General features: G+C 38.7%; 1 protein-coding gene across 7 annotated transcripts in view; it reads right to left on the bottom strand.

Annotated features, from left to right (window-relative positions):
- Positions 1–18273, bottom strand: part of PRR16 (proline rich 16) — a 141236-nt gene extending 122963 nt beyond the window's left edge. For 5 of the 7 annotated variants that reach the window (XR_014846744.1, XM_085042292.1, XM_085042291.1 and 2 more), the window contains exon 1: positions 17892–18273. Coding sequence is in view for 5 of the 7 variants with exons in the window: in XM_085042292.1 (XP_084898418.1) it covers positions 17892–18053 (162 nt within the window). In the remaining 2 variants the exon portion in view is untranslated. The remainder of the gene's footprint in view (positions 1–17891) is intronic. The other 2 variants (XR_014846743.1, XM_085042288.1) reach the window with 1 other exon arrangement.
- Positions 18274–25365: the final 7092 nt, after the last annotated feature.

Here is a 25365-nt window from a genome sequence, read left to right as displayed (position 1 = left end):
AGACATCGACAGCCGAGCAAGAAAGCTGAAAAATGTGCTCTGAACATGCCAGACCCTGAACACTGTCACAATGAACATCTGGAAAGGTGACTAAAGGATCCAGAAGAAACCATGTTTAAAGGAAACCAAACAGATAAGACAGTGCCCTTGTACATCTGTGTACATGAAAAACAGCCAGCAGTACACGCCTAACAAAGCTGTACTAAACTCTGTTTTGCTTAAAAACTCTAACCTAAAAACTTCAAGAGCTATATAAAAGTCAACAGAACACCAATATAATCTGTTTTTCAGTTTCAACTGCTGACTTAGGCATAATTTTAGCTATATGTAAGCTAGCAATTTGTCACCTCTAAATATAACAAAAACTTAGGGAGAAAAAAACCCCTCCTTTTCCCATATTTCCAAGCTGTGAAGCAGCTTGCAACATATGTGAAACAAAATACATCACTGACTTCTGTTTTATGCCGCAACACAATTCAGGACTGAAAACCAATTTGGAGCAGTAGCTAAACAGTGTCTGTCCTAATGGTGTATTACAACCAGAAGCTGCATCGCCTTTATAAAAAGAAATAAAATGTTGATAATATCCAGTGAAAGAAATAAGGGACTACCACAGATACAAAAAGATTCATATCTTCATTTTTAGTGCCCTTTTACTACATAAAAGGTACACTGCATGAAAACCAAATGTACCATGGAAATTGCATACAGTGTCTTACATAGTTCACCTATAGAAAGAATTTCCTTTTTGCAATATGCTTTTCCAAGGATTTCAATTTACAGTTTTAAAAAGCATCTACCCTAGTTCCTTGATGGCTTTACTTAATTAAAATTCCAGTAAAAGAGTGTAACCAGTCTGTTTTCACAATGCACACTATAATGAAGCACAAGCAAATTGCCCTTTTTTTTTTAAACTTTTCTTCTGAAAGCGACCAAGATCATCCATAATTAGGGAATAAAAGATTTTCTTTGAGTGTCATAGTGTGATTAAAGGTGATTATTGATCTAGTTACAAGGTAAAACAAGTGCACATTTTGTCAAGAACATGATGAATTTTTAATGAAATAGTTTAGATTATCTTTGAGGAATAATATAAAACAGTACTGAAATTTAAATAAGGATATTTATATAATCTAGACTGTAGGAGACAAAATTATATATCAGTACGACAAAATATTGATTTAATAACACTATGCAATTCAGATCATTTAAAATTAAGGTTTACAATTACTTTATTCAATCATAATTGAAGATATTTCCATAGCCTGATTAGACTTCTCAGATCCTGAAATAGTTTTAAAATAGCTACCTGCTTATACCTAATGCCTTTGAGATCAGTGAGCATTACATGAGCACTACAAGATCCTTCTCCAAAAGAGGTTCTGAGCACACAGAATAATGGAAACAGAATCACAGAATGGTTTGGGTTGGAAGGGACTTTAAAGGACATCTAGGTCCAACCCCCTGCCATATGCAGGGCACCTTCCATTATATCAGACTGCTCAAATAGAAGGCTGAAATCTCTTCCCCAAAACACAGTCGGCTTTCAGGTGGTATTTCCTCCTTTAAGGCTTTCTGATTTCAACAGTGCTCCAGCTGAAAACAGTCCACGTATAGAACAAACTATTACACTTCTTCATAATTCGGTTAGCTAACTTCAGCTAGCTGTGGATTTGTTTTGCATAAACCGTCACAGAAATTTCCATTAATCAGTGGCATCATTTCAGTCAGGGGTTTGGTTTTAGACTTTGGTTCCATTATATATGTTTCAGTTTGCCTGGACCACTTAATTGGTCAGACTTTGCAGGCCTTTAGTGTCCTTTCCACCAGAGTCTAAACCTTAACAATTAGGGCATAAATTAGGATAAAGAGCCCAAAATGGCCCCTAGAATTTTAGCTGGAGCTCCTGGCACATGTATTTGTGGTCCAGACTTAGACTGCACAGTAGTTTCAACCTAAGACCGATCTGACTGGACAGCACAAGTCAAGCTGGCCTGAGACTAGAGCAATATTTTTTCTTAAGAGAGCTCTGCATTATTGTGTTGGAAGACACAAAAGCAACAGAGACTTAAACAATCCCTAAAATGTGGCAGGGGGAAGATCCAGTAGCCAATTCAATAAATTAATTTCAAAAATACACTGATCCTACTGCTGCCTCTGTCACACAGCTTGGTGATACCATAGGAAATTACTGACATCGAAATTGTTCCTACCTTGCAGATGTGTTTCGTATTTTCTGACCTGAAATAGTCATATCTGATTTGTCAAAGATAAACCTATTTCAGCTGAAATAAGAAGATTCATAAAGTCCTTAATACACTGAAAAATGAGGTGTTTACTGTTTTATATTTGCCACCCTCCAGTCTTGTCTCTGTGAACTTGAGATAAAACCCCCTCACCTCATAAATGTATTATGAAAATAAATTCATTAATCATATATGAGATTTTCCAGCACCACAGTGACAGAAAAGGCCAACAGAAAATTAATTCTTCATTCAGAAAAGCTCTGAATGCCATGCTATGTATAAGGAAGGGCTATCACACCAAATAATTACAGCAGCATAGTATCACACACAGTTAATTACTGAGCATGAACCATCACAAAATACACTGAGTAAGCCAATCTTACATAAAACAGCTATGGGAACGCAACTGAAAACTACGTCAAAACAAATTAGGAAACCATTTTAATAATACACACCCTAAGTTTATGCTGCATCTCCTATGTTAAAATGCAAACCAAAATAGGGGAAAAGACCAACTCCATGATTTGGCACTATGCTGATAGGTATGCCATGTAGATCATTTTAAGACTCCTGGTACACAAAGAAACAAGAGAATTGGCATTCATTATATGAAGGATCTGAAAGTCTGATGGACCTTCTACTTGAGCATTTCAGCCACTTACAGATCAAGCTGCAATAGAGTCCAGGATACTGGGAGTCTTTTAATCCAGTATCTGAAGAAAAGGGACTTTAGCACATGGATTGTGCTCAAAACTCTCAGACTTCCAGTGAAACTTCTCTTCTTTCCAGAGCCACCTAAAATGCACATCTGTGGTCACAACTTTACCATCATCATAGTGGTTTTTCATTCATAGTCATTTTTCCACCCCTCTCTGAAAGTCTTTCCTTGTGCAAAGGTAAATTATACATGCAATTTAGGTTCATCACAATATATTAACCCCAGTTTATCCTCAATCTTCTCATTTCATTTGGGGTATGCATCTCTCCACCAAGTTAGCTTAGCACAGTAGTATGTCTTAGGAAAGGAGGGAAAAAAAATGAATCTTGTTACAGCAGCTCAGAGGGAACATTTACATCCCCTGGTCATGTCAGACAGGCTTCTGTGATCAAAAACCTATACTCTAGCAAAGGCTAGACTTTTTTGCTAGAGTGCAGAAAGGAAGCAGCAGGGGGGCTGGGGGTGGGGGGAAGCTTTCAAGCATGAAGATGACAAGCATGATCAAAACCATGACGTTTTCCCAGGCTTATTGCTCTGAAGTAGATCAGCTACTTAGTTAAAAAAAAGCTGCTTTTTTTTTTTAAATAATAACAGCATGATGCAGAACTCAGATTGAAAAATTCCATCTGAACTATTCGACCTTAAAAAAATAACTGAAGGTGGTATTTTATAATGGGAAGCACCTGGCAGCTAGTGATGTGTTACACTTTCTGCAGCATTATGTTTGTCTGCAAAGCAAAATTAAATTAACAAAACCAAGTAAACTCTTCAAAATGGCATTTTATGCATTTGTAAATGTAACCAGCCATTCTGGACAGTGGTCCTTTGACATGAAATATACAGCATTCTGTAGCAAATTCTCCAGACACTATTTCACTTCACAAATAGAGTAGACTTGCACCATCATGGAAAGACAAATGCCCTCTCACCCTCATAGAAGAACACCACTTAAATTGCTGTATTCAACCACTATTACTCTTGATTTTATTTGGGTATGCTGATACTTCATTTCCCCAAGCCTAAAAAAAAGCCAAAAGATTGGAGAGTGGCAGCAAAATTACTAGATTGGAGACTTTCGTCCCAACAGGTTGTTATTCTCTGGCTGTGGTTTCACACCTGATGAAACCTAACCCTTCAGGAAGGCAGGGAACATCGTGAAAGTTCACTGCCCTGATGAGAGAATTAAAGTGTTACCACAAGACAAAACAGGTCAGGACACCTGATGTTAGTTAATTAGAAGCATTACTTTGTCTCAGAACAAGGACAGAATTTAAGTCTTGTAAATAGCTTTTGTTTACACTGAGATGGAGAGAGAAAGGAGAAGAGAAAAAGGCATTTTGAAATATGCTTTTGGAAAATAACCACAGTCTGAGAAAACAGTCAGAGAAAATTCAGAACCATGATATATGCTTTCTTAATGATGCAACATGCAAGAATGTGATGTTTGAATATCCAAACAACAAAATATTAACAAAAGAATCCCAAAAGAAATAGAAACATAAGACTATAAAAAATAGTAGATGACTACAACTGTGGGGAAAGTCAAAGTGGGCATATTCCTTCATGAAAATAAGAGTGGCAATTCATTGTTATGAAAAGAAAGTTTTTACAGGAGGTGGGAAAAATTGAAATTGAGTATAGCAAGGATAAAGAATAGTGAGGATAAACTTCAGTGAAAATCCTTCTGAGGCTGTTTTCCTAGTACTTTGGATTTCCTTGCCAGACCACACAGACATTGCTCAGATTCTGAAGACCAACATCACTTTCCTTCACTTTTTTCTTGCCTTTTTCAATTCATCTCCTCGCAGGCTGAACTCCTCTAATACAGATTTCTGGAAAAGTAATTTAATAACACTACAGTGTTGTAATCACTGTTTCATAAAAATGCTTGGTAACTGTAAGTCTTTGAACCTAGTCTGCAGAATCTACTTCATTGTCCAGCAGAGTACTCTATTCACTGGTAGTGACACTTCCCAGCTCCAAATATATCCATTAACACCTGCAACATTACTAATGTTAATGGTAATACACAAGTATCCCTGAGGATGAAAGCAGACAAATCCTTCCCAACCACTCACTGCTTCCATAAAACATTATATACTTCCAGACCATTTCAGATCCCATAAAAATGGCAATTATAGAAACCCTGGCACAAACAACAACAGATTAACACACTTAGACTTAAACAAATAAATAATTTTAAAACCCTAGCCATAAAAACATCTTGAATTTAAAAAACATAGATGTTGACAGACGCCATTAAACAGAACTGGCCCCAGCACTGGGCCCTGGGGAATGCCACTTGTGGCTGGCCACCAGTAACTCCACTATCTGGGCCCAATCTCTGGGCCAAGCCATCCAGCCAGTATTTTACCCAGCAAATTGTACATGCACTACACTCCCAGAAAAGCCTGTTTCTTCAGGAAAATGCTGTGGGTGATAGTGTCAAAGGCTTTACTAAAGTCTTGGCAGACGGAGATGCTGAAGAAGAGAGATGCTTTCTATGCATTTATAGAACGCCCTCTCCTCAATTTGTCTGTTCTCATCTTCAGTGCATGAAAACTCATATTCTGCATACTCCACAGCACCAAAATGTTCAACAATTAAGGTATGTATTGTCTGAAAAGCCAGCTCCAGACTGCAGTTTGCTTTATGGTTAACTAATTTTCTAGATATGCACAAGAAGTAGACTTGAGTCATGAAGAAATAGTAATGAAACTAACCAGACTTTGGCTGATGTCATACACTATTTTTATTGATTACCCTGTCACAAAAAATTGAAAATGTTCTCTGATGCAGCAGAGCTAATAGACAATACAAAGACACAAAGTAAATCTCTCAGATACTTAGAACTGGGATAAAGTTCCCCTTGTGCACTATCATAATCATAAGGAGAAAATACATATCTTTGTGCTAGGGACTGGAAGTTCAGTAATTCATAGACCACTGTGCAGAGGGTCATCATAGAATGGCTGCCAGCAGGACATCTCTGCCAAATAGAAATGAAACTTCAGAATGTAGCAAAATACAGTTCCAGCAAGGATAAGCAACACCTGGCAAAGTTCTGATTACATCTCACCTACATATTGTACATAGTTCCGTGAAGAATAACTCAACCACAACAAAGCAAGAAATGCTCTTTTTCATCAAATGGAAAAAGTCTACCAAATGAATAAAAAAAATACATTCTTTACTAATGTACTGACATTCACGTACAACTAAATGAAGAAATATTAAAGACCTACCAGAGCTTGGTGGCAACGTTAGCAAAAATTGCAACAACATAGGTGTTGCTATTTATTTGTCATTATTTATTTACTTCCCCAATGGTAATTTTGGCCTAAACAGTTGCCAGCCACAAAAACATTGTACTATGCTTCCTGTCTGTATCAAATGGCAATCTGCAGTAAGAAGCATGTGAAGACTCAGAGTATCTCCTTCATTGGAAGAAAACCTTAAATACACCTGCTAGAGCACTACATCAGAAGAAAGCAAAATGCTGATGTCTTGTCCTCCAGCCACACAGGCTACCCAAAGCTAACAATGCTCTTCAAGGAAAAATTCTACAGAAGTATTGCAAGTCTACAGTTATTGTACAAAAAGCAAGGAAACCATTTAATCTGTTCAAAATAGACATTTAATTATCATAAAATCCACTTAGCAAGATTTAATTGCAGTGTATTAGCATTTATGCAACAGAAAACTTTTTTTCACTATATACAAGAAATCACGCATTCAAGGAAGACATATATCTGTAATTCACAGTGACAAACATGATGCCTCATTCTTGATTAGTAAATTAAGCTGAGAAATAATAGATGAACATGACAGAAGTATTCTGCCTGTACAAAACAAGCAGTTATTAAATGAGAACTTGATTTTTAGAAAATTAAGACTCGACAATGTTCCAAATTCCCTCTGGGCCTTGCCACTCTTCCAAAAGATTGTGATAAAAAACCAAAAACCATTTGAAAACCTGTCACACAACACCAGGAGTCAGTCCTAGAACATGAGATGTCACTGTCAGAAGTTGTGAAACCTAAACAAAAGCACAATTCACATTTAGCAAATGATTCACAAGATCTACAAGATCTTCCTTTTTTCATAGTAGATTATTATTATTAACTACACTTGACTTCATAATACAAAGCATCAAGTCAAGGTTATTTACATTTTCCCAAAGAAAGAACAAATCCAGAGAGCTATTTCTTAACTTTTACTACCTTATTTTATGCCCTTGATTGACTAATACCTGTTAAAAATACAAATTCAGAAACAATTTACATTCTAGGCCAGATATAAGTTTATAAAAGACTACCAGATAATGGAAAAAATAACTAAGCACATTTAAAATTCTGTTGAAATTATCATGAAGTACCTCCAGTTTCTAAGATGATGTACATTGAATAAACTCTGACTTTGAAAGAGCCAATTTTTTTTAAATCATAAGAAACTTGAAGCAGATATTCATTATGCCTGCCAAGTGCTCATCTCCTAGAAATAGTATAAGCAGTCATTCACTGAAATGCAGTCAATTTTTTCTACAAGGATCATACCTGTCGTACTTGCAATAAACACTCAGAAAAGATTCATTACTGAACAGAAAGTTTCAAAACCACCTTTAAAAACTTTCAAAATTTAGAAGATATTTTTAGGAATTTTTTAAAGGGCATTTCCATAAGTTACCTGATATTGAATGTAAAATTTATATGTATGTCTAGCTTTAATTAATCTTAGAGTACAATTCTTTTGTAGGCAATGAACTTCAGGCTTAAATAAAAGAATGGGAACTTCATCCTTGCAATTAATACATATTACTGTCCATACAAATACTGGCCACACAAACATACACATCAAATGTCTGGAATGACTGGCACTACTTAAGGGCAACAGCCAAGCTAATACAAGATGGCACAGCTCTATCAAAGTCAAAGCTGTATCACATCAGCAAACATTCTGCTTGCTAAGATTTAAGACACCTAAACAAATTAATTAAAGTGTTTTTACATTATTTAAGTCCTTACAATTCAAGCATTCATTTTTTATGGTTTGGGTTTTTTTAGAAGACAATTAAATAATCACCAACTGAAAAACAAGCACATGCAAATCAACTGCCAACAGAGAGCAAAAAAAATAACAATCATAACCTCCTCCTTCTTTTGCTTGAGCATAAACTGCACAGACTGGTCAGACACCAGTTTTCTGGATGTCTTAGAGGTTCATCTTTCCATCTGTACTTTGATTTCAAGGAACAAAAAGTTATTACCTCAGCAGAGATAGATATACTTGTATAGTTTTCTAGTCTTAATAAGTTATCCAAACACTGACCATAAACAGGTTATTTCTCTAACCAAATGCCACAGATTTACTGAACCTTAAAACATGCCATGAAATTACCTATAAGCAACAAAAGTCAAATAAGTCTAGACTGTACCACCCTAGATATCACAGATAAAACCCCACAGCGCTAGCAGTGACCACATGCTATGATGAACTTACCTCATTCAAAGCATCCCTGCTGCAATCATCACTAAAAATACATAGAGAATAAAGAACACTTTAGTTAGTAACTGCAAATTATTTAAGAAAAGAGTTACGCAGTATTTTGAGAAAAGATAAAGCAAATTTTAGAAAACAATGTCAACTTCATCTGTCTTCATCTTACTACTTTTGCTTGTAGTAAGAACCAGATAATTTGAATCTAAACAACAGCTTTCAGTTTCAATCTAGACCAGATTAGAAACTGAGATAAACAAAATACTAACAATGAGCCTACATGTGAGAATCTCCTAGTAGCATGCAGAAGATGCATGAGGAGAACAACTGAGGTTCTATTATGATTGTCAGAGTCACCTGAAATTTTCAAGACCAGTCTCAAAACTCTGATGTTGACTTTCATGTGTCAACATTCAAGACTGGCAAGACAAGCACTCTCATGTTTAAGAGCCCAGATGACTTCTGATAGGTCCTAGCAGTGAGTTTAAGTAAAGTTATACAAACAGCAGAAACTGTTATGAGGTAAAAGTGCAAAGGGGCTAGGAAAAGAAAACAAAGAGCTTCAGAGAAATGGAGGGATTACTATGAGATCAGCACAGTGGAAATGAAAGTGAAAATTAAGCAGACAAGCACAATTAATCTGAATTGTTCACAAAGTTAATTTGAATAATTGCATTGGGTTTGCCTAAGCAATTTCAGTTGGAGGTGGGGAAAAGGATATATTATGGTTTAATGTAGAGATGTTATGGGAGTAGGAGCATTCCTACAAAAGCAGAAGGGGCTGCAGCCCCCCCTTCCAATCATCACCTCCTAATGTCACATACAGGCTCCAGTGGCTGCACTCACAAACACCAGCTCCAAACCCTTGGTGTATGCATCTGGTATATTTACATAGGGATCTATACAGCAAATATGTTATTTATTATTCTGTATGAAATTTAGTGAAATCCATCTTCAGATCACAGGCAGTGTGAAGTACACAACCACTTGCTACTGCAACTTCAATGGAAAAGCAGACAATATGTGTTCATCTTATTTTAAAATTTCAGCTAAAGGAATATTTATTGAGGGAAGCAAATGCTTGTGACATGGAATTTTTAACAAATAATAGCTGATTTTTTGAATCTAAATCTGAAATATTGTGTGCAGGTCCGGGTTGCCCAGCACAAGACAGCTATGAACACACTGGAGCTAGTCCAGAAAAGGAGTTGGAAAGGGTTGGAGAGTATGTTACATCTTGATTAGAAGGAGCAAAGGAGACAAGAGGGGAGATAGTTAGAAATAAAGGAAATTTGACCTAAACACAAGACAAAATACATTTACCATAAGGGTGATTCAGTACTAAAATAGGTAGTCCAAAAAGGTTGTGGAGTCACCAACCTTGAAGATATTCAAAAGCAAGATCCTAAGCAACTACTCTAACTATCTCTTGAATGAGTTGGACAATTTCTGAGTCCTTTTGAATTTCTAAGAGTCCTTTTGAATCTCAACCAGTCTGTAATTCTGTATTAAGAAATAAATATATCTATGCCAATTCTTTGTCCAATAACTACTGAACTTTCCGTCATGAATTTAGCTGAAATCCTCAATGAAAATGCATACAAAGAGTTACTCTTTGTTTTATTATACTGCCGTAAAGAAAAAATCATATTGACCTTGATGTTTCATATTTTCACATATAATTTTATACTGAAAGAACACAATTAAATGTGTATGAACCTATAAATTATAATGGAGAAGCAAGTCCAAACACCTAATTTCATAATGCTTTCACTTTGTTAAGTTTTTAGAATCTGCATCTTTTATGCCACGTAAGCTGCCTGCTTTAACACAGTGACATTTAATTATGAAATGTTATTAGATACCAAAGTTTTGAGCATTTTAAACACTTATTTTCTTTAGCTGAATGAAAAGCTCAAATCAGGTTTTTGGTATCCCATCAAAGTCTTGGAGCCTGCCACAGCTCTTCTCACCTAATAAACCTAATAAATACACAATAAACTTCTCACACCATTTTCCTAAGTATTAAGTTTTATCTTCTTCTCCTACTTACAAGGCAAACGATTACACTGCAAGTAAGGATGTCTTACTCTGATTCTACCTTGAAGCTCTTCACTCAACTGTAAACACACCCCCATAAATAGACGAATATAATACCATCATGGGTCAAACACTGGAATAATGACTGTGGATTTACAAAAAAAAAAAAAAAACAGGGGGGAAATTAAAAGTGTTTTAAAATTACAGGATTCTTCACATTGCTGCGCAATAATCTTCAATGAAATCTGGAAATGATTCAACATCAGTGCTCCCATGTCTCCATAATGCAATGTGGCACATGCTGCATGAAACAAAGGATGAGTTTGTTAACCTTTAAAGACACATGAACACACTACAGTTTTTGCAAAAGCAAGGGCTGATGGTACTACTACTGTTTGGAGCCAATTGCTCCTCACTACCTGCCCTCAGCTGTAGCACAACAGTTTCAAGCTGAAGCAGAATGCCAGCGGCTCAGCCACCAAGTCCTGTCACTCCAGCCATCCAACACACACAGCCTGACACAGGGAAGCTGTAGCCACAGATCTGATGGAGGATTTCCTCAGCCCTTCCATACTGAAAGCAGGGTCTGCTTTTCTTCTTCCTCTGGGTACAGGAATAAATGGCATTTTGAAGCACTGTGGGTTGCCACAGCAAGAATGACCGGTCAGTTTTGTACAGAGATGGACAGGAGCTGTAAGTAGGAGATATGTATAGGCTGTAGCCCTTATCACACATTCATATCTCAAGAATAGGTAGCATTCTACCTATCAAGAAAACAATATATATTAACTGCTATTTGTTACGTCAATCAAAAAACAAACAGACAAACAAAAAGCCCAACAACTAGTAAAGAAAAACAAAGAGCTGTCTACATATAGGTAACTAGGTTAGTGGTAACTGCATGGCTGTCAGCCACAGGTTATGTGGGAAAGAAAGGCAGTCCATTTGCAAAACAGACCCTTTACTCTCTCTGCCTCACAGCAGCAGCCTCTACTGAGGAAATAAAAAAAAAGAGGGAACCTGCACATATACATGAGCCACCCTGTGAGGTCACTGAACATTCACTTTTATTCACAAGCCTTTCAAAGAATGAGTATAACATACAGAGAAGAGCCCGCAATATTTTGCAGCTCTAAAAGAAATGAAAACTGGAAGAGAATAGCAATGCTCATTCATAAAGGCATTGTGAAACAGGCACTGTAGGAAAGCACTCTAAACTCAGGGACAACATTTGCACCTCTCCCACAGCTCCCCCAAGAGCAGCAATAATCAGCTGTGCACAACACATGTGTACAACATATGAGCAGTAATTTGGCTGGAACTTTTTGACTGGAAGTAGGAAGAGTATTCCAGAACTTTGTCCAATGTGAGTATAGGGAACAGAAACATCATATAATTGCCAGAAGAAACTGTCAAAAATCTTCAAATATTCAATGATGGTGTTCAACCAAGTCATTGCTGCTACATAACGCACTTGTACATACATGCAGCAGCAACTAATTCCTCTAAATTTTGAAGTTTTAATAAATATTATGTAACCCAAAACTAACTTCCATCACTCAAACTTAATTTTGCTCCTTCCACGGTCAATGTAAAAAATCTGACTGCAACAGACTGAAGTTTGTGCCTCAGTACTTCTGTTTTCTGTACCACGGTCAGTAGTGCACAGACTGTGTGAAATTCAAATTTTACCAAAAGATATGTATTTCCACTGTAGTACTGTTTTTATTTGAAAACGGAATTTATACACGCTCTATTTAGCTCCTGGTTGCACAATACACATTACTATCAGGAGTATTACATACAAGGAATGAAGTAGCTGACATGAGTTTACATAAAAATAGAACAGCTAGCACAAAAAAGCAGTGTGCTTCCCTCTGTCAAGTATCTGGATATTAATAAGCAACTCTCTATAGGTACACTAGTTATTCTTTTCATTGGGTTACACAATACAATTACTAACTCTTGGCAGCTTTGGTTACAAATCAGACCTGGTGAAACCCCACCTTGTCATGTATACATAAATGCATATAAATGTTTCTAACCACCTTAACACATGGTGGTTTTTTAAGGTTCTTGGTTACCTTTCAGCTCCATTAGTTTAATTGACACTACTAGCATAAGAGTTTTATCTTACTCCATTGCACGTTTTATTGTCTATAACTTTATAAATGCTTTATAGACCGCAAGAAATAGACGGAAAGAAAAAATATAATTCAGTTATCTGCAATGGCTATTCATAGCACCCTTTGAACCCCTGGGTAGATCACAATAAAGCTGCTGTGCAGTGTTTTTCTTACATAATGAATCATACTCTGCAGTCAAACATCCAGGTACAGTACATGATTGCATCTGGCACAAAGGAATAAGTGCAATGAGAAAGCAGAGAAAAAAAGTCAGGTGTTGAAAAGTTTAACAAGTTTTGGAATGTTTGCCTTTACTCATGCAACACCTTGATCCTTGTACCTGAACTGGATCCCAATCCCAGCCATAGCAAAAAAAATTTACAAAAAAGCTTCAGTCCCTCACACATCTTACTGACCAGGATCTTCATAAGCAGACAGAATATGCACTGAAGCAAGACTCCAGAAGGAACACTGTTAAGAGGGCCTGCATCCAGGATCCAGATATAAGTAGGGCATCTGCATTTAATTGCATTTCTAATGGTAGAAACACATATGCACAAAAACCTCTTCCTTCAACAGCCACTACCTAGCAAAAAGAGTGGTAGGTACTTGACACCTGAACAGAATCCAAAGAGGAGAAGAGGCAAGAACCAGAAGGAGAAGAAGGAATGGATTAAAATGTTTTGCTGTTTTTCTACCTATCCTTAGGTTTCCATACAGTATATCCCATTCCTGTGCTGTAATAACTCCCTGCCTCATCTTCATGCAACAATATGAACCCAAAACATTTTTTATATTGGTGCTTGCATTGCCTGCACATCAGAGATACTGATACATGATTGACTATTGTTGCTCCAGTCCTCTTGGCGGACCTGACACCTCCTAGTTTCTGGTTCATCCAGCAAGAACGTGAAGTACCTTCTCCCATCTGGAGAGTTACTAGAACACAAAACCAAAAATGGAATGGAACACACTGGTGGCTGAAATTTTAATACACTTCTGCAGTCCTGATCCACAAATTAAAACTCCAGAACACATGACCACCCTTCACTTAAGGGAGTGATGACTGGCCTGGTTATGGAATCAGGTCGTTTATCCCGTAACAAGCTTTGTCATGGTGTTCTGGGGGAGGGGGATTGGTGTCTGCTAGTCTCATCATCACTTAGAAAATATTTATTAAGTCATGCTCAAATTTTATAGATCTTATCTTTACAGAAAATAAACACATCAGTTAGATGACAGGGGATTATGCACTCATTCTGTCAGCAAGACATTTTCACAGGATTTAAAGCAGAGGAGGTATATTCAAATGACTGGAAATTTACTGATGCATGTGCAATGCCTATGAGGGCTTCTGTTTCTCCTGCACCTCCATTTTGGAGTATTCTAAACATTGGCAATAGCTACACAGCTGCTTCCTTTCGATAAAACGTTGAAGCACATTTAGCCAATTAAAAGTTATGCAAATGCCTCACACATAACTTCCAGGAATTTGTTCTGCAAAATGAATTTTTATTACTACAGAAAGTATTTATAAAGTTATTTAGTTAAGTATTTCCTTAATGAAAACAAGCACAAGACTACAGAAAAGTGTAACATATCATAAAATGTGAAAGCAGGGAGGCCTTAAAAATTATATTATCATTATTAAGATTATATTAATCTCTGTGCCCTGCTGCCCACAGGTGCACATATACATCCCCTACAATCCTTTTTGAAGTCATCAGAGACCCAGGGCTACACCATGGATTTAATAACTGTTTAATTAGTACCCATCTTCTGATTTCCAGTAGTACATTGCTTAAGTACCAGCCAGTTAAGTATCAACTCCAAAACAAGACTTAATAATAACAATCCTTCCAGACAAACTCCAGTGAAAAATGTCTTTTATTCAATCCTCTGGAAGAAAACCAAAGTTTAATGCTCCACCAACTTAATTTTGAAATAGCCTGGACTAAAGGAATAGAAAGTGTTACTCAATCCTCTGGCACCCCTCTGATTTTTCTTTGGAATATTCATCAAATAACAGCCACTTAATCCATTTCAAATCCATTCTTTTCTTTTAATGCAGAAACACATCCCGTTGTTGCTACACACCCACATGATGTTTCTTTTTAGCAAGGAGACAAAAGGGGCCAATCCTCTCCTAAATTAACTGCACCCTAGAGAAGACTTGCCATACAGCAGCTCAGCCTCTGGACTCAGCCCTGCTCCATCCTACCATGTCTCCCAGTCACTCCCTTCTCCATCCTTCATCTTCTGTGGTCACCTTAGCCTAAGCAGACCAGAACAACAAATAAGGGGGAGGGAGGCAAGAAAGGGATGTCACACTTCTCAGACACAGTAACTCTTAAAATGTACTTGTTTTAGTCCGCATGATTTAGTCATGTGTTTCTAGAGAATATTTATAAGCTTCACGGTTTGTCCATCTGCATTTTACATGCCCTCCTCTACCCACCCTTCTCTTTCCCCTTCTTAAAAACAATAAAAAGAGTGTTAAAAAAACAATTAGAGAAGGGTTCAAAATAAAGGGCAGATGCAAGTACAGTAATGTAAGTACAATGTAACAAGCTAAATGTAATAAGACATGCAAGTAGTGTACAGCCATGCTCCTTACTGTTACAGAGCAGTTCACTTGGAAGCAACAAAAAGGTATTTCAGTTTGACAGTACTTTGACCGTGAAATCTTAAAAAAAGAAAACTGAAAGATCGACATGCAGTCCATCACAATACCTAAAGTGCTATATCAAGTGTAATCATAATTTATATTTAAGGGTAACAAATACGTAGGCATGAAAAGAAAAAGTGTTTGACAAACGATGTAAATCACAAATAATTATTATCAACATTATATTTTCTATACCACAACTAAATATTACTGGAACTACACAAAAAAGACCTAAAAAGCCTTCATGCTCTACCACTGTACCAGAACTGAAAACTTTTTAAATAGCAATAAAAAGAATGAAATGCTGTTTCCAGAATACTACATTACTAATTTATTAAAAAAAAAAAAAAGTAACAGAAAAGGTTGTAGCACAACAGCTGGGCTGCAGCAAACACCCTGGGGGGGGAAAAAATGTACCAACAACATTTCTTGAAATACACAATTTGTAGTGAAAGTGGAAAGTGTGAACTTACATCCTCTATTTCATCCTTTAGACTGGTCCTACGGTAGGGACCTAAATGAAGCACAATTATATTTCTGTGTGTAATACACCAAAATGGACTATAGACTAACTTCCTGTAAGGTTTAACAAAGAGCCCGTCAATGCTTTCTAACACCTACAAACAACCTGTGAAAGAGACTGATTATTAGCTTGTAATATCACCAATTACCTCACTTTCACATAAAAAGTACACATTGCTGGCAAGAGTTTTTGTACAGATTTAGCCTAACCTATAAAGGCAGAGAACTAAAGGTACTCAGATGGCAAACTTTTGCAGACTTTTCAAAACAACTATCACACAAAGTGTATTTAACACACAGTGACAATATTGCAATCAAGCAGATATATGTGTATCCAACTCTTGTTTGTTGGAGTATCACAGCTGCCCTTGTAAAGACATACCTGATGAAAAGCATTACTCAAAACCTCATGTATAGTTAGAAATAAGATTTAACTATTCTTTTTACAAAACTACTTTTGCTTTCTCAAAACAGATGCTATTGGCAATCCTTGCACCCTTCAACAGGTCCACAGTACTTAATAGAGTTACAGCTCCATTTCTCTACAAGTTTTCCCACCAAGCAGAGGTAAATCCAGCTCTCTTTTACAGATGCAGTCAACCAGAGCAGACAAGTTTGCTTAGATAAAACATGCCACAGTAAATGATGATATGCAATCTCCACTTACAGCGATCCTGTTTGCTCACTAGAAGAAAGCTAGGACTGATTATGTGCAGGGAACTATTTACATTCATGGGACAGAACACATTACATCCTCTCCAGGTCCTGAAAATGTGCTTCTGCAGCAACAGAAGCCAGTTTGCGCTATCAAGCAAGAGCTGCTCTACAAAGTGTTTATTTTCATTTCTGAATACCTCCAAAAATTACAAAGCATAGACAGCAGTACATAAAGAAAAACAGAAATTATAGGTATATTTTAAAAAAAAGAGAGAGAGAAGAAGAAACCTTTTCGTGGGTGAAAAAAGAGCCTAACAGCTGTGATTAGTGAGCCGTGTGTTTATGTACCTTTCAACATTATACAAAGCACTGGGTGAATTTCAGACTGCCTCAGACGGCAAAAGACTGTTGAAAGAAACTTGTTGACAATGTTGTTAAAATAGAAAACTAATATTTGATGGCAGAGAACCGCAGTCTGTTATAAATGTCAAATATAGGATTATAAAGCAATACACAGAGATTCTGGACTTGAATTTCGGTTCATAATCCAACCATCTGTCGACCAGTTGTGTAGCAAAATCAAGATAACGTGGAAATCTCCAAAAGGACAGCCAAATTCTTTTCCTTCAGCTACTGCATTTCCCCGCTTATGAACATGCCCGCGGTAATCGCACTCTGCCTGCAGATTAACCTAGAGGAGATGACACCCGCCACCGGCAAAAGAGAGATTGCAAAGGCAATCTTGGCAGATAGGGACGATAAGCAGGGCGCTCAGCTCCCGCTGAAGCAGGCTGCGGAGGCTGAAGCACAGGGCACGGAGCCCTCGCCAAGGGCGGCCGGGGTTCGGCTGCTCAGCGCTCCCGGTGCGGAGAGGCGAGCGGGGCTGCCGCTGGGCGAGCGCGGGGCTGCACAGCGCACCCGAAAGTTGAACCCGCTGCAGCGGCAGCGAGCTCGTTCTTGCCTCCTCTCCCACCGCCGGGATGCCGGCGCGGCACAGCCCGGAATCGGGCAGCGCTGCGGGTCCCGCAGCTCCCCGGAACGCCTTCCTCGCCCAGGAGCGATCTCTCAGCACAGGCTCCCCCCGGGAAAAATAAAACTCCGAGGGGTGCGCCGAGGTGGGAAGTGCCCGGGCAGGGGCTCCTGGCAGCCGAGGGGAGCCCGGCGGTCCCGGGCGCACGGCACAGGGACACCGCGCTCCAGCCGCGCCCCTCGTCCCGCTCCGATGCTCAGCCGCCCGCCCCGGGGCACGGCCGGGAGCTGCCCCGTGGCCAGCCTGGACACCAGTTGCTCGGACCGCGGTGAAGAAGCGGTAAAAGGCGCCCGGGGCGGCGGCGGTGCTTCGGCGGGGAGCAGGACCGAAGGCGTTTGCCCCATACGGGGCAGACGGGGTGTCCGCCCACGCCGCCCTTCGTTCTCACCTCCTTAAGTTCCTTGGCGACATCTTTCAGGTCCCCCAGGACTAATTCCAAATCCTCCACGATGATCTTGATCTGCTCCTTCACCTTGGTTTTGGAGGCTGCCGGCGGCCCCTCGGACGGCGACGAGGAGGAGGATGCGGTCCCCTTGGACTGGGCGGACATCCTTCGGGGCAGCCCGGCGCGGCGAGCGGGGCACGCAGGTCAGGCGAGCGCGGCGGCCGCCGGCCGCCCGGCCCCGTCCCTCCGGCTCCCGGAGCTGCCGCAGCCGCTGCCGCCGCCGCCGCCTGCCCGCCCGCGCATCCCGCGCCGGGGGCGCCGAGCCGCGCCGCGCTCCGCCGGGCGGCCGCGCTGTGCAGCTGCCATCGGCTCCCGGAGCGGCGCGGGGGCCCGGCTGCAGCCCGCCGTGCGCCGCGCCTGCGCCTCGCCCCGCCCGCGCCGCCGCCCGCCCCGGCCCGCCCCGGCCCGGCACGGCTCCTGCTCGGGCTCCGGCCGCTGCTCCGGCTCGGGCTGCGGCTCCTGCTCCTGCTCTGGCTCCGGCCCCTGCTGCGGCTGCGGCTGCGGCTCCGGGCGGCCGCGGGGGCCGGAGGAGGAGCGCCCACCGCCCGCAACTCCTGCGGGGCGGCGGAGGCACGGCGGCTTCCTCGGCAGAGATGCTCTCCCACCTCCTCGGCGCCCGAAGGCCCGTGGGAGCGAGAGCGCTGCGCTGCATCTCCCGCAGGGTGCACGGGGCTGTCGCTCCCCGCAGCCCCCCGCGGTGGTCTTCGGGAGCGGGATGGGTCGCTCCAGCTATGCCCTGGAAAATATATTTACTCTCCGAAACAGCCCCCCCAAAAAGGAAACACATTTCGTGGCTGGCTCACTGAACATTCCTGTCGAAGAAGGCAACAATAGTGCCTGTTTCTGGTGATAGAAGTAATTTCTGAGGGCTGACCCTCACACCCCTATACTGTAAAGTGACCGGTTTGGCCCGTCTGGGGTGTACATGGCTCGGTTTGGACTAAGGAAGGAAGCTGTGGAAGGACAGTGTTGTGTAAATGTCACCAAATTGGAAAACGTGCTTAGGTGTCCCTGCTCACCCGCACATACTGTGCTGCAAAAACACTACAATCAGTAGACCGTGTTCTTGTTGGGAAGCAAAGGTTGTGTATCACATCCTATCGAAGTAAAGGAGGCACATGAGCCAGAGTATCTTTCACGAATATTCTATAAGGCTCTTTCTCTGAAATACCGGCCAGTGCCACTTTTGAACATGCACTTTCCCTACTGCTCTTCAGAGATCGATCTGTGGAGCAAAATGAAGAGATTGTAAGATATCACTAACCTCTGGTGGTTTTTCATTTTTCTGCAAAAAAGCTAAAATGAGTTGGTTTAGGTATTTCTATCTCCCACTAGCTATGAACAGTGAGAAGAAGGCATGCAGCCAAGCTCTGCTTTGAGCATCACCCTGCATGGCTGCAGCTGACTTTGATGTTGTAAATGTTTCTGAGAGTTTTGGCAGCCTGAGATGTTTTAACCTAACTAAAGCAGGACAGGAAAAGCAACCTTGCCCAGAGCAGTGTGTCTGCACGTGGTAAAAATCCCACTTGGTGACGAACAGTTTGTCTCTGGGAAGATTGTGGGACTGTGATATGAATAAAGAGGGCCTGACAGCACCTGTTACTGCCTAGGACGAAGCATAATTATCTTTCCACATTTTGCCACAATAAAATTTGTGATATTTGGCTGAAATTATATGTTAGTCGGCACAGAATGTAATTTTTTCCCCAGGTGTCTCAAAGACCTTTCAAACAATTTCAAGGAGGCCATGTTCAAGAAAAGCCCCGTCTTTCCTCTCAACTTTTTTCAAGTCAAATGGGAGTTTTCTTTTTCATCTCACCAAGTGAAAGCTCTTCCAACACTGACTTTTAAAAGCATTCCTTCTGGTTATTTTTACTTTACTGTTTCTATATGAGCAACAACATCATATGATTTTTGAAGCTGGCTAAGTAATACAGTCAGAATTTCCAAAGTGCAGTCACCACTAAATTAGAAAGAAAGCAACCCACAAGTTGTTGAATAAGTTTCAATTAATGTGTTTGAATATTATTCCTCAGGGGAATTGTTATATAAACAGAAAAAAAAATAAAATGCTTATGAAAATCTATCAGTGGAATTATCTATGCAGAAACCAGCACACATCCAGTTTATAATTAGAGAAAAAAGCCTGTTTTGTGACAGAAGTTAAGGTATGCTGTACATAGCTATACATAACATGGCATATATAGATTAGGGGTGGTTTCTTACCCTACAATTAATCATCATTGTCACAAAATTGATACCAGATTTGCTACAGATACTGTAATTTGAGCATTCATTATTAGACATACTTTTCCTACACAATTGTTCACATTTTATATATTGTGTCTGTATAAAGTGTTGCCATGTTTGACTCTAAATATTTTTACTTTGAGAAGGGAGAATTGATTCCTGTTCTATCTCATCAGTTAGTTTTAGGCCGTGACAAGACTTTACCCACAATCCTGTGGTTATCCAATTTATGTAAGCCTGTGACCACCTTTGGAGGCTTCCCAAAATTTTGAAGATATAAATCATGTTCAGTTTACCAATCCCTCCACATTTGTAGTGCCATTCTTCTAAGAGCTGTGCGGGATTATACAATGGCTGATATTTTTTATTCATTCAAGTGTCTACTGCTTGGCCCTGAAAAATACTGACAGCACTTCCAAATCCTGAATAAAGTTTATTGTCCAGTTGGTCTTTAAAGCAATTTAGTGCCTTTAAAAAATGTTCTATACCTTGCAGACCATGTCTCAGTTAACTAATAGGTCGTTTCCCCCAGCAAAGCTATCTGTTAGTTGTTTTATTTCTTTTTGCTTCTGTCTGTGCATAAGCTGTTATTTAATGCTGTGTTGTTTTTATACTCTTTTTGTCTATATCTTCACCAAACCCAAACTGGCTAATCAGGGAAAACAGGAATAGCTCCTTTCCGGAAATCTGACCTCTTTTGGGTGTTAAAGAGAGGCAGAGGATGCACAAAAAGTCTCCCCAGAAATTTTGGGGGCAAAGGTTATTCTGAAAGTAAAAGTCTAAAGACATTCAAAGGGAAGTTCACTGATTTTCCATTAACATGTGAAATCCAGGAATACTGTAAGGTTTGGTCTGATCAGTAATTGGAAAGGACCTCTCTCAGGAAAATCTCTCAAGATGCTGCAAAGTTTTGTTTTGGTGATTCAGTAGATGGCACTTTTCCTTCTGGAAAAAAAGTCCTATATCTCAGCCAAGTGTTTCAAATAGAATGAACTGCACACACACAAAGCAGTTATTTTATCATGCTGTTTTATTTATGCTATTTATTTTTCGTATGCAGTCACTAAGATTTGGAAGCTATGCAGGAAATCATGAGTAATCATAAAATGTACATGAATCACAGAAATGATTTTGCATGAGAATCAGCCAGACCAATAATATCAGAAATGTAATTACTTTTGAATTTAGTCCCTTGTCTCCTATTAAAAATAAAAAAAAGCCTCAGATGCTTGCCTACTTGGGAAGTTTTCTTTAGTACCATAATAGCTTTTTAGTTACTCTTGTATGAGAGTAGAAACCAAAGGAGCATTTTACTAATTATATATGTAAAACTACATCCCAGTTTCATCCAGTTGTTAGTCTCTCAGATAGATTGATTATAAATAATTTGCTGTTGCATGATCAAGCTATTTTGTTTGGAGTTTGGGCTATTTATCAAAGGAAAAACTTCCATAAAGCCTTTTACATCAAATAAGATCTGGATGTTCTGATTTATTTTAAACACTGTGATACTTTCCAAACAAAATCAAATAATTTGCAAAGCAAAAATATATTCCAGCTGAAGTAATAATTTTGTGAACAATATAATAAAACCTTAATTTATTTTCTATACCTCTTTAGAATTTGTCCTTAAAGGAAATATTCTACATACAAGCTAGGGAAGCAATGAAACAGTAAACCTGTCTTTATCTTGCCAAATGAAATTGTGTGGAAGAAAATTTAGACCAATTGCCACAGACTTGCATATTGGACACATATTACTTAAAGTGTTCAGTAAAATCTTCAAAATTAATCATAAGTTAAATTAAAACAGTCGGCTAAGATGCAGTACAATGCCACTAACTTGCATTCCACATCCTTATTAAAGACAGATTTTCATCTATTATATTTTCATCCTAAAAGTACAGTGGGGTAATCTCTTTTCAAAATGCATCCATAGTTAACTGAATATTATGTTCTTTTCTTAGCTCTTAAACATATTTTTGATGTTTATGTTGAGAAAATCACACTGGCTGCTTACACACCAAACTGTAGAGCTGTCGTTCATTCGCATAGAGGCTGCAAAATTTTTCAGTTAAAGGAACAAAAATGAAAACAATTTCTGAAGGTGGCATAATTAAATGTCATTATATTCTTCCACTTCTTTAAAAACAGGTTGAAACATTGAAAAATGTTTCAACAAAATTGAAAAAAACTTCAAGGTCTCACAAAATAAAATACATACCTCTGAATTAAATTTGCTCATTTCCAAAATGTACATAGAAAATACCATGGAAGTCCGGATTGAGGCAAAGTCACCTTTTGCATCAATTTCTTGTCCTTCTTCTCCACCTTTTTGTTCTTGATATTGATAAAAAATCATAACTCTTGTATATATAACATGCTTTCTGTCAATCCACAGATATTTCTCATAAGGACTTAAATATTGGTAAACATGATTCAGTATTGATTATTTGTAGAGCAGAACTCTAGGCATGAAGCCAAGCTTTTAAGAAACTGAACACACACTTTATACTACCTTATTTTCCTTTAGAAGTAAAAGTAGAGCAGAATTTTATGGAATCCAAACCTATTTTCTTTGCGTGTTCCTTGTAATGTGTAAAATGAGGATGGCAATAAAAGTACTTTTCTTATCTGGCAAGTCCTTTGTTGAGTGATGTGAAAAGATAGAGGAGTTATTTTCACCTAACTTAAAAACATATATGAAGTAATTTGTCTATTAAATATGAATAACATGTACCCCGTGCGTCACTTATGTTCAATTCCTTCAATCTGCCTGGGATAGAATGTCACTTTTACTAACACAGTTTAAAGAAAAATCTATTTTCATGTCTCTGTATTGAATGCCAACTCACAAGATTTACTACATCTTCGTGGGTAAGTAAGTGTTGGAAGATAAACATGTTGAAACTAACTCCTTTTTTGAATTACTTATGTTCTATCAAGCTTTTTTGGGGAGCTGTGAACAACTGTAGCTTATGAGGCCATTCTGCATCTGGGACATTCCCCAGGCACAAAACTGTAGTGGGCTTTTTTCCCCATAAAACTTTAACTAGTGGTATTTATGTAAAAATGTCCAAATCTCTGAAAAGTGCACAAGAGAAAGAATTTAAACTGTTTATTTTCTCTGAACTAATCCCTCAGTACCTAGATAAAGAAATGGAGCATCTTATTAAATATATGAGTATTAATTATGTCTGTAATTTGTTTTAATTCAATAAGAATGCAGTTTTCATGTAAAACACAACAAAGTCCTGCCTATGGATTTTGTAAGATAGTATAATGAAACCAGTTTCAGTCAGAATACTAGTATCTAGAGGTGATGTGAGCTGTCAGAGTTATGTGAATTTTGTTCATCCATATTATAACATGACTTCTAACCTTGTGTAAATAATTCTTTGTGGAATGCTTTGACTTAAAAAAAAAAAAAAGCACTGTACAGGCAAGCATAAAAACCAATCTATTATTTTAATGTGGGAGAATAAGAAAACTGAACTATATGAATACACAACTCTGAAAGATGCAAATATGTATTTGCTCTCACAGTAAGTACTCAGTGCACTGTCCACTGCTTTGGTGGAAAGAATGAACAGAAATGGCTGTCTTAATGGGAATAAATAGAATATTGTAGGGAAAAAATGAAATGGGTCAGGCAAGGAAAAACATACTTATAGCATTCCTTTTGCATCTCTCCTGCTAATAGCTGTCAAAATGCTTTTAAAGTGAAGGAATAGAGGGAGATAAAGAATGTTTTTTTCTTCTTGAATATGTTCTGTATCATTGCTTGGAAAGAATAGAAGTTTCCTTCCTTTTTCAAAATGTAAAGTTTGGTGGTAAACAAAGTGGTAAAACTGAAAGGAGAAGGTTGGCTGAATATATTTCTTCAGTGATCCTAATGCAATAGTTTATATTAGTCATTTTCAACATCTGTTTTTCAAACTCAGTTATTGGAAGTTATATACTTAATTTTACCAAGTTTACCAGGATTACTTTTTTGTTTACTGGTTAACCGTGAGCTAAGAAGTTGGTGCCTTTTTTCCCCCAAGGAGCTGTTGGTTGGTGTCAGATGCAAAGTATTTCCTGTGGAGGAATATCCTTTTACTGCTGGCATTCACTTCAGTAGTACATTATTGCAAACATCTGGAGCATAGAAGAAAAACACTGTCTGGATTCTTTCCTAAAGCACCTCAATAAGAATAGTCTGAGCTAGAGAAATGCCAGATTAAATGAGTAACCCAAACATGGAAAAGGGCTAGAGTACAGTAGCAAGAATACAAAGATAAAAAACTGCAATTCTTTAACCTGCAAACCTACAGTGGATTTATAGAGCCTTTATCTCAAAGCCCACTCCAGTTCTATTTCTTCTGTGCCATACACCATAAAGCAAAGGTGAACATTCATGTGTTCGAGGCTTTAATTTTAGATTGATGAATTATCTACTGACAGACAATGAATCTCTTCCACTTGGTCCTCTACTCTCCAAACTCAAATTATGTTAAAAGCCATGGTGCAAACTAAGAGAAAGAAGCCAGAAACAAATGGGAAGGATCCATTACTCACTGATGAACATTGGTTGGATTGTGTGAGTGCCAAGTAGTCCCTTGAGGTAGTGACTGTTCTCCAAGTTAAGGCATGAGAAAACGCTGGTTCTGCCCATGCCTTGCTGCACTGGACCTTGAATATTACAGACTGAAGTACCCAGGGGCACCAGTTAGAATCTTCCAAATTACAGAAAAATATTCCCATATTCCCATTCTAAATTCAGATATTTATCATTTCAAATCTGTGTGCTTTCCAATTTGCTAATGTCATGTTACTCATTTGGACAGTAATGCTTTTACACTATGGGTTTTTAAATTGTTATTACTTTAAACAATATTTTCTATGAAACAATCCCCTTGTGAATTTCCACCATCAATTTACCTGGAATCTGCTACATAATTTCTTGTACTCTCTCAGGACCTATGACCTGTCTTCAAAATGTCAGTTGCACAATGATGTGTTCAGATATTGTATCTAATGCTTCTCTGAGAAGTGATAGAAGGCAAAGAAGTAATGTTTTCAGTGGATATCCAAATGTCTAAACCACCAGTCTAATTCAAACAAAGTGACTATTCTTGTTTATCTCAGCTTTGAATTTGTTCCAGAGAATTTGCAATTCTCTGGA

The sequence above is a fragment of the Lichenostomus cassidix genome, chromosome Z (genome assembly GCF_008360975.1).
Source record: "Lichenostomus cassidix isolate B80296 chromosome Z, HeHo_3.0, whole genome shotgun sequence".
NCBI classification, from domain to species: Eukaryota; Metazoa; Chordata; class Aves; order Passeriformes; family Meliphagidae; genus Lichenostomus; species Lichenostomus cassidix.
This window is presented reverse-complemented; position numbering and strand designations above follow the sequence as displayed.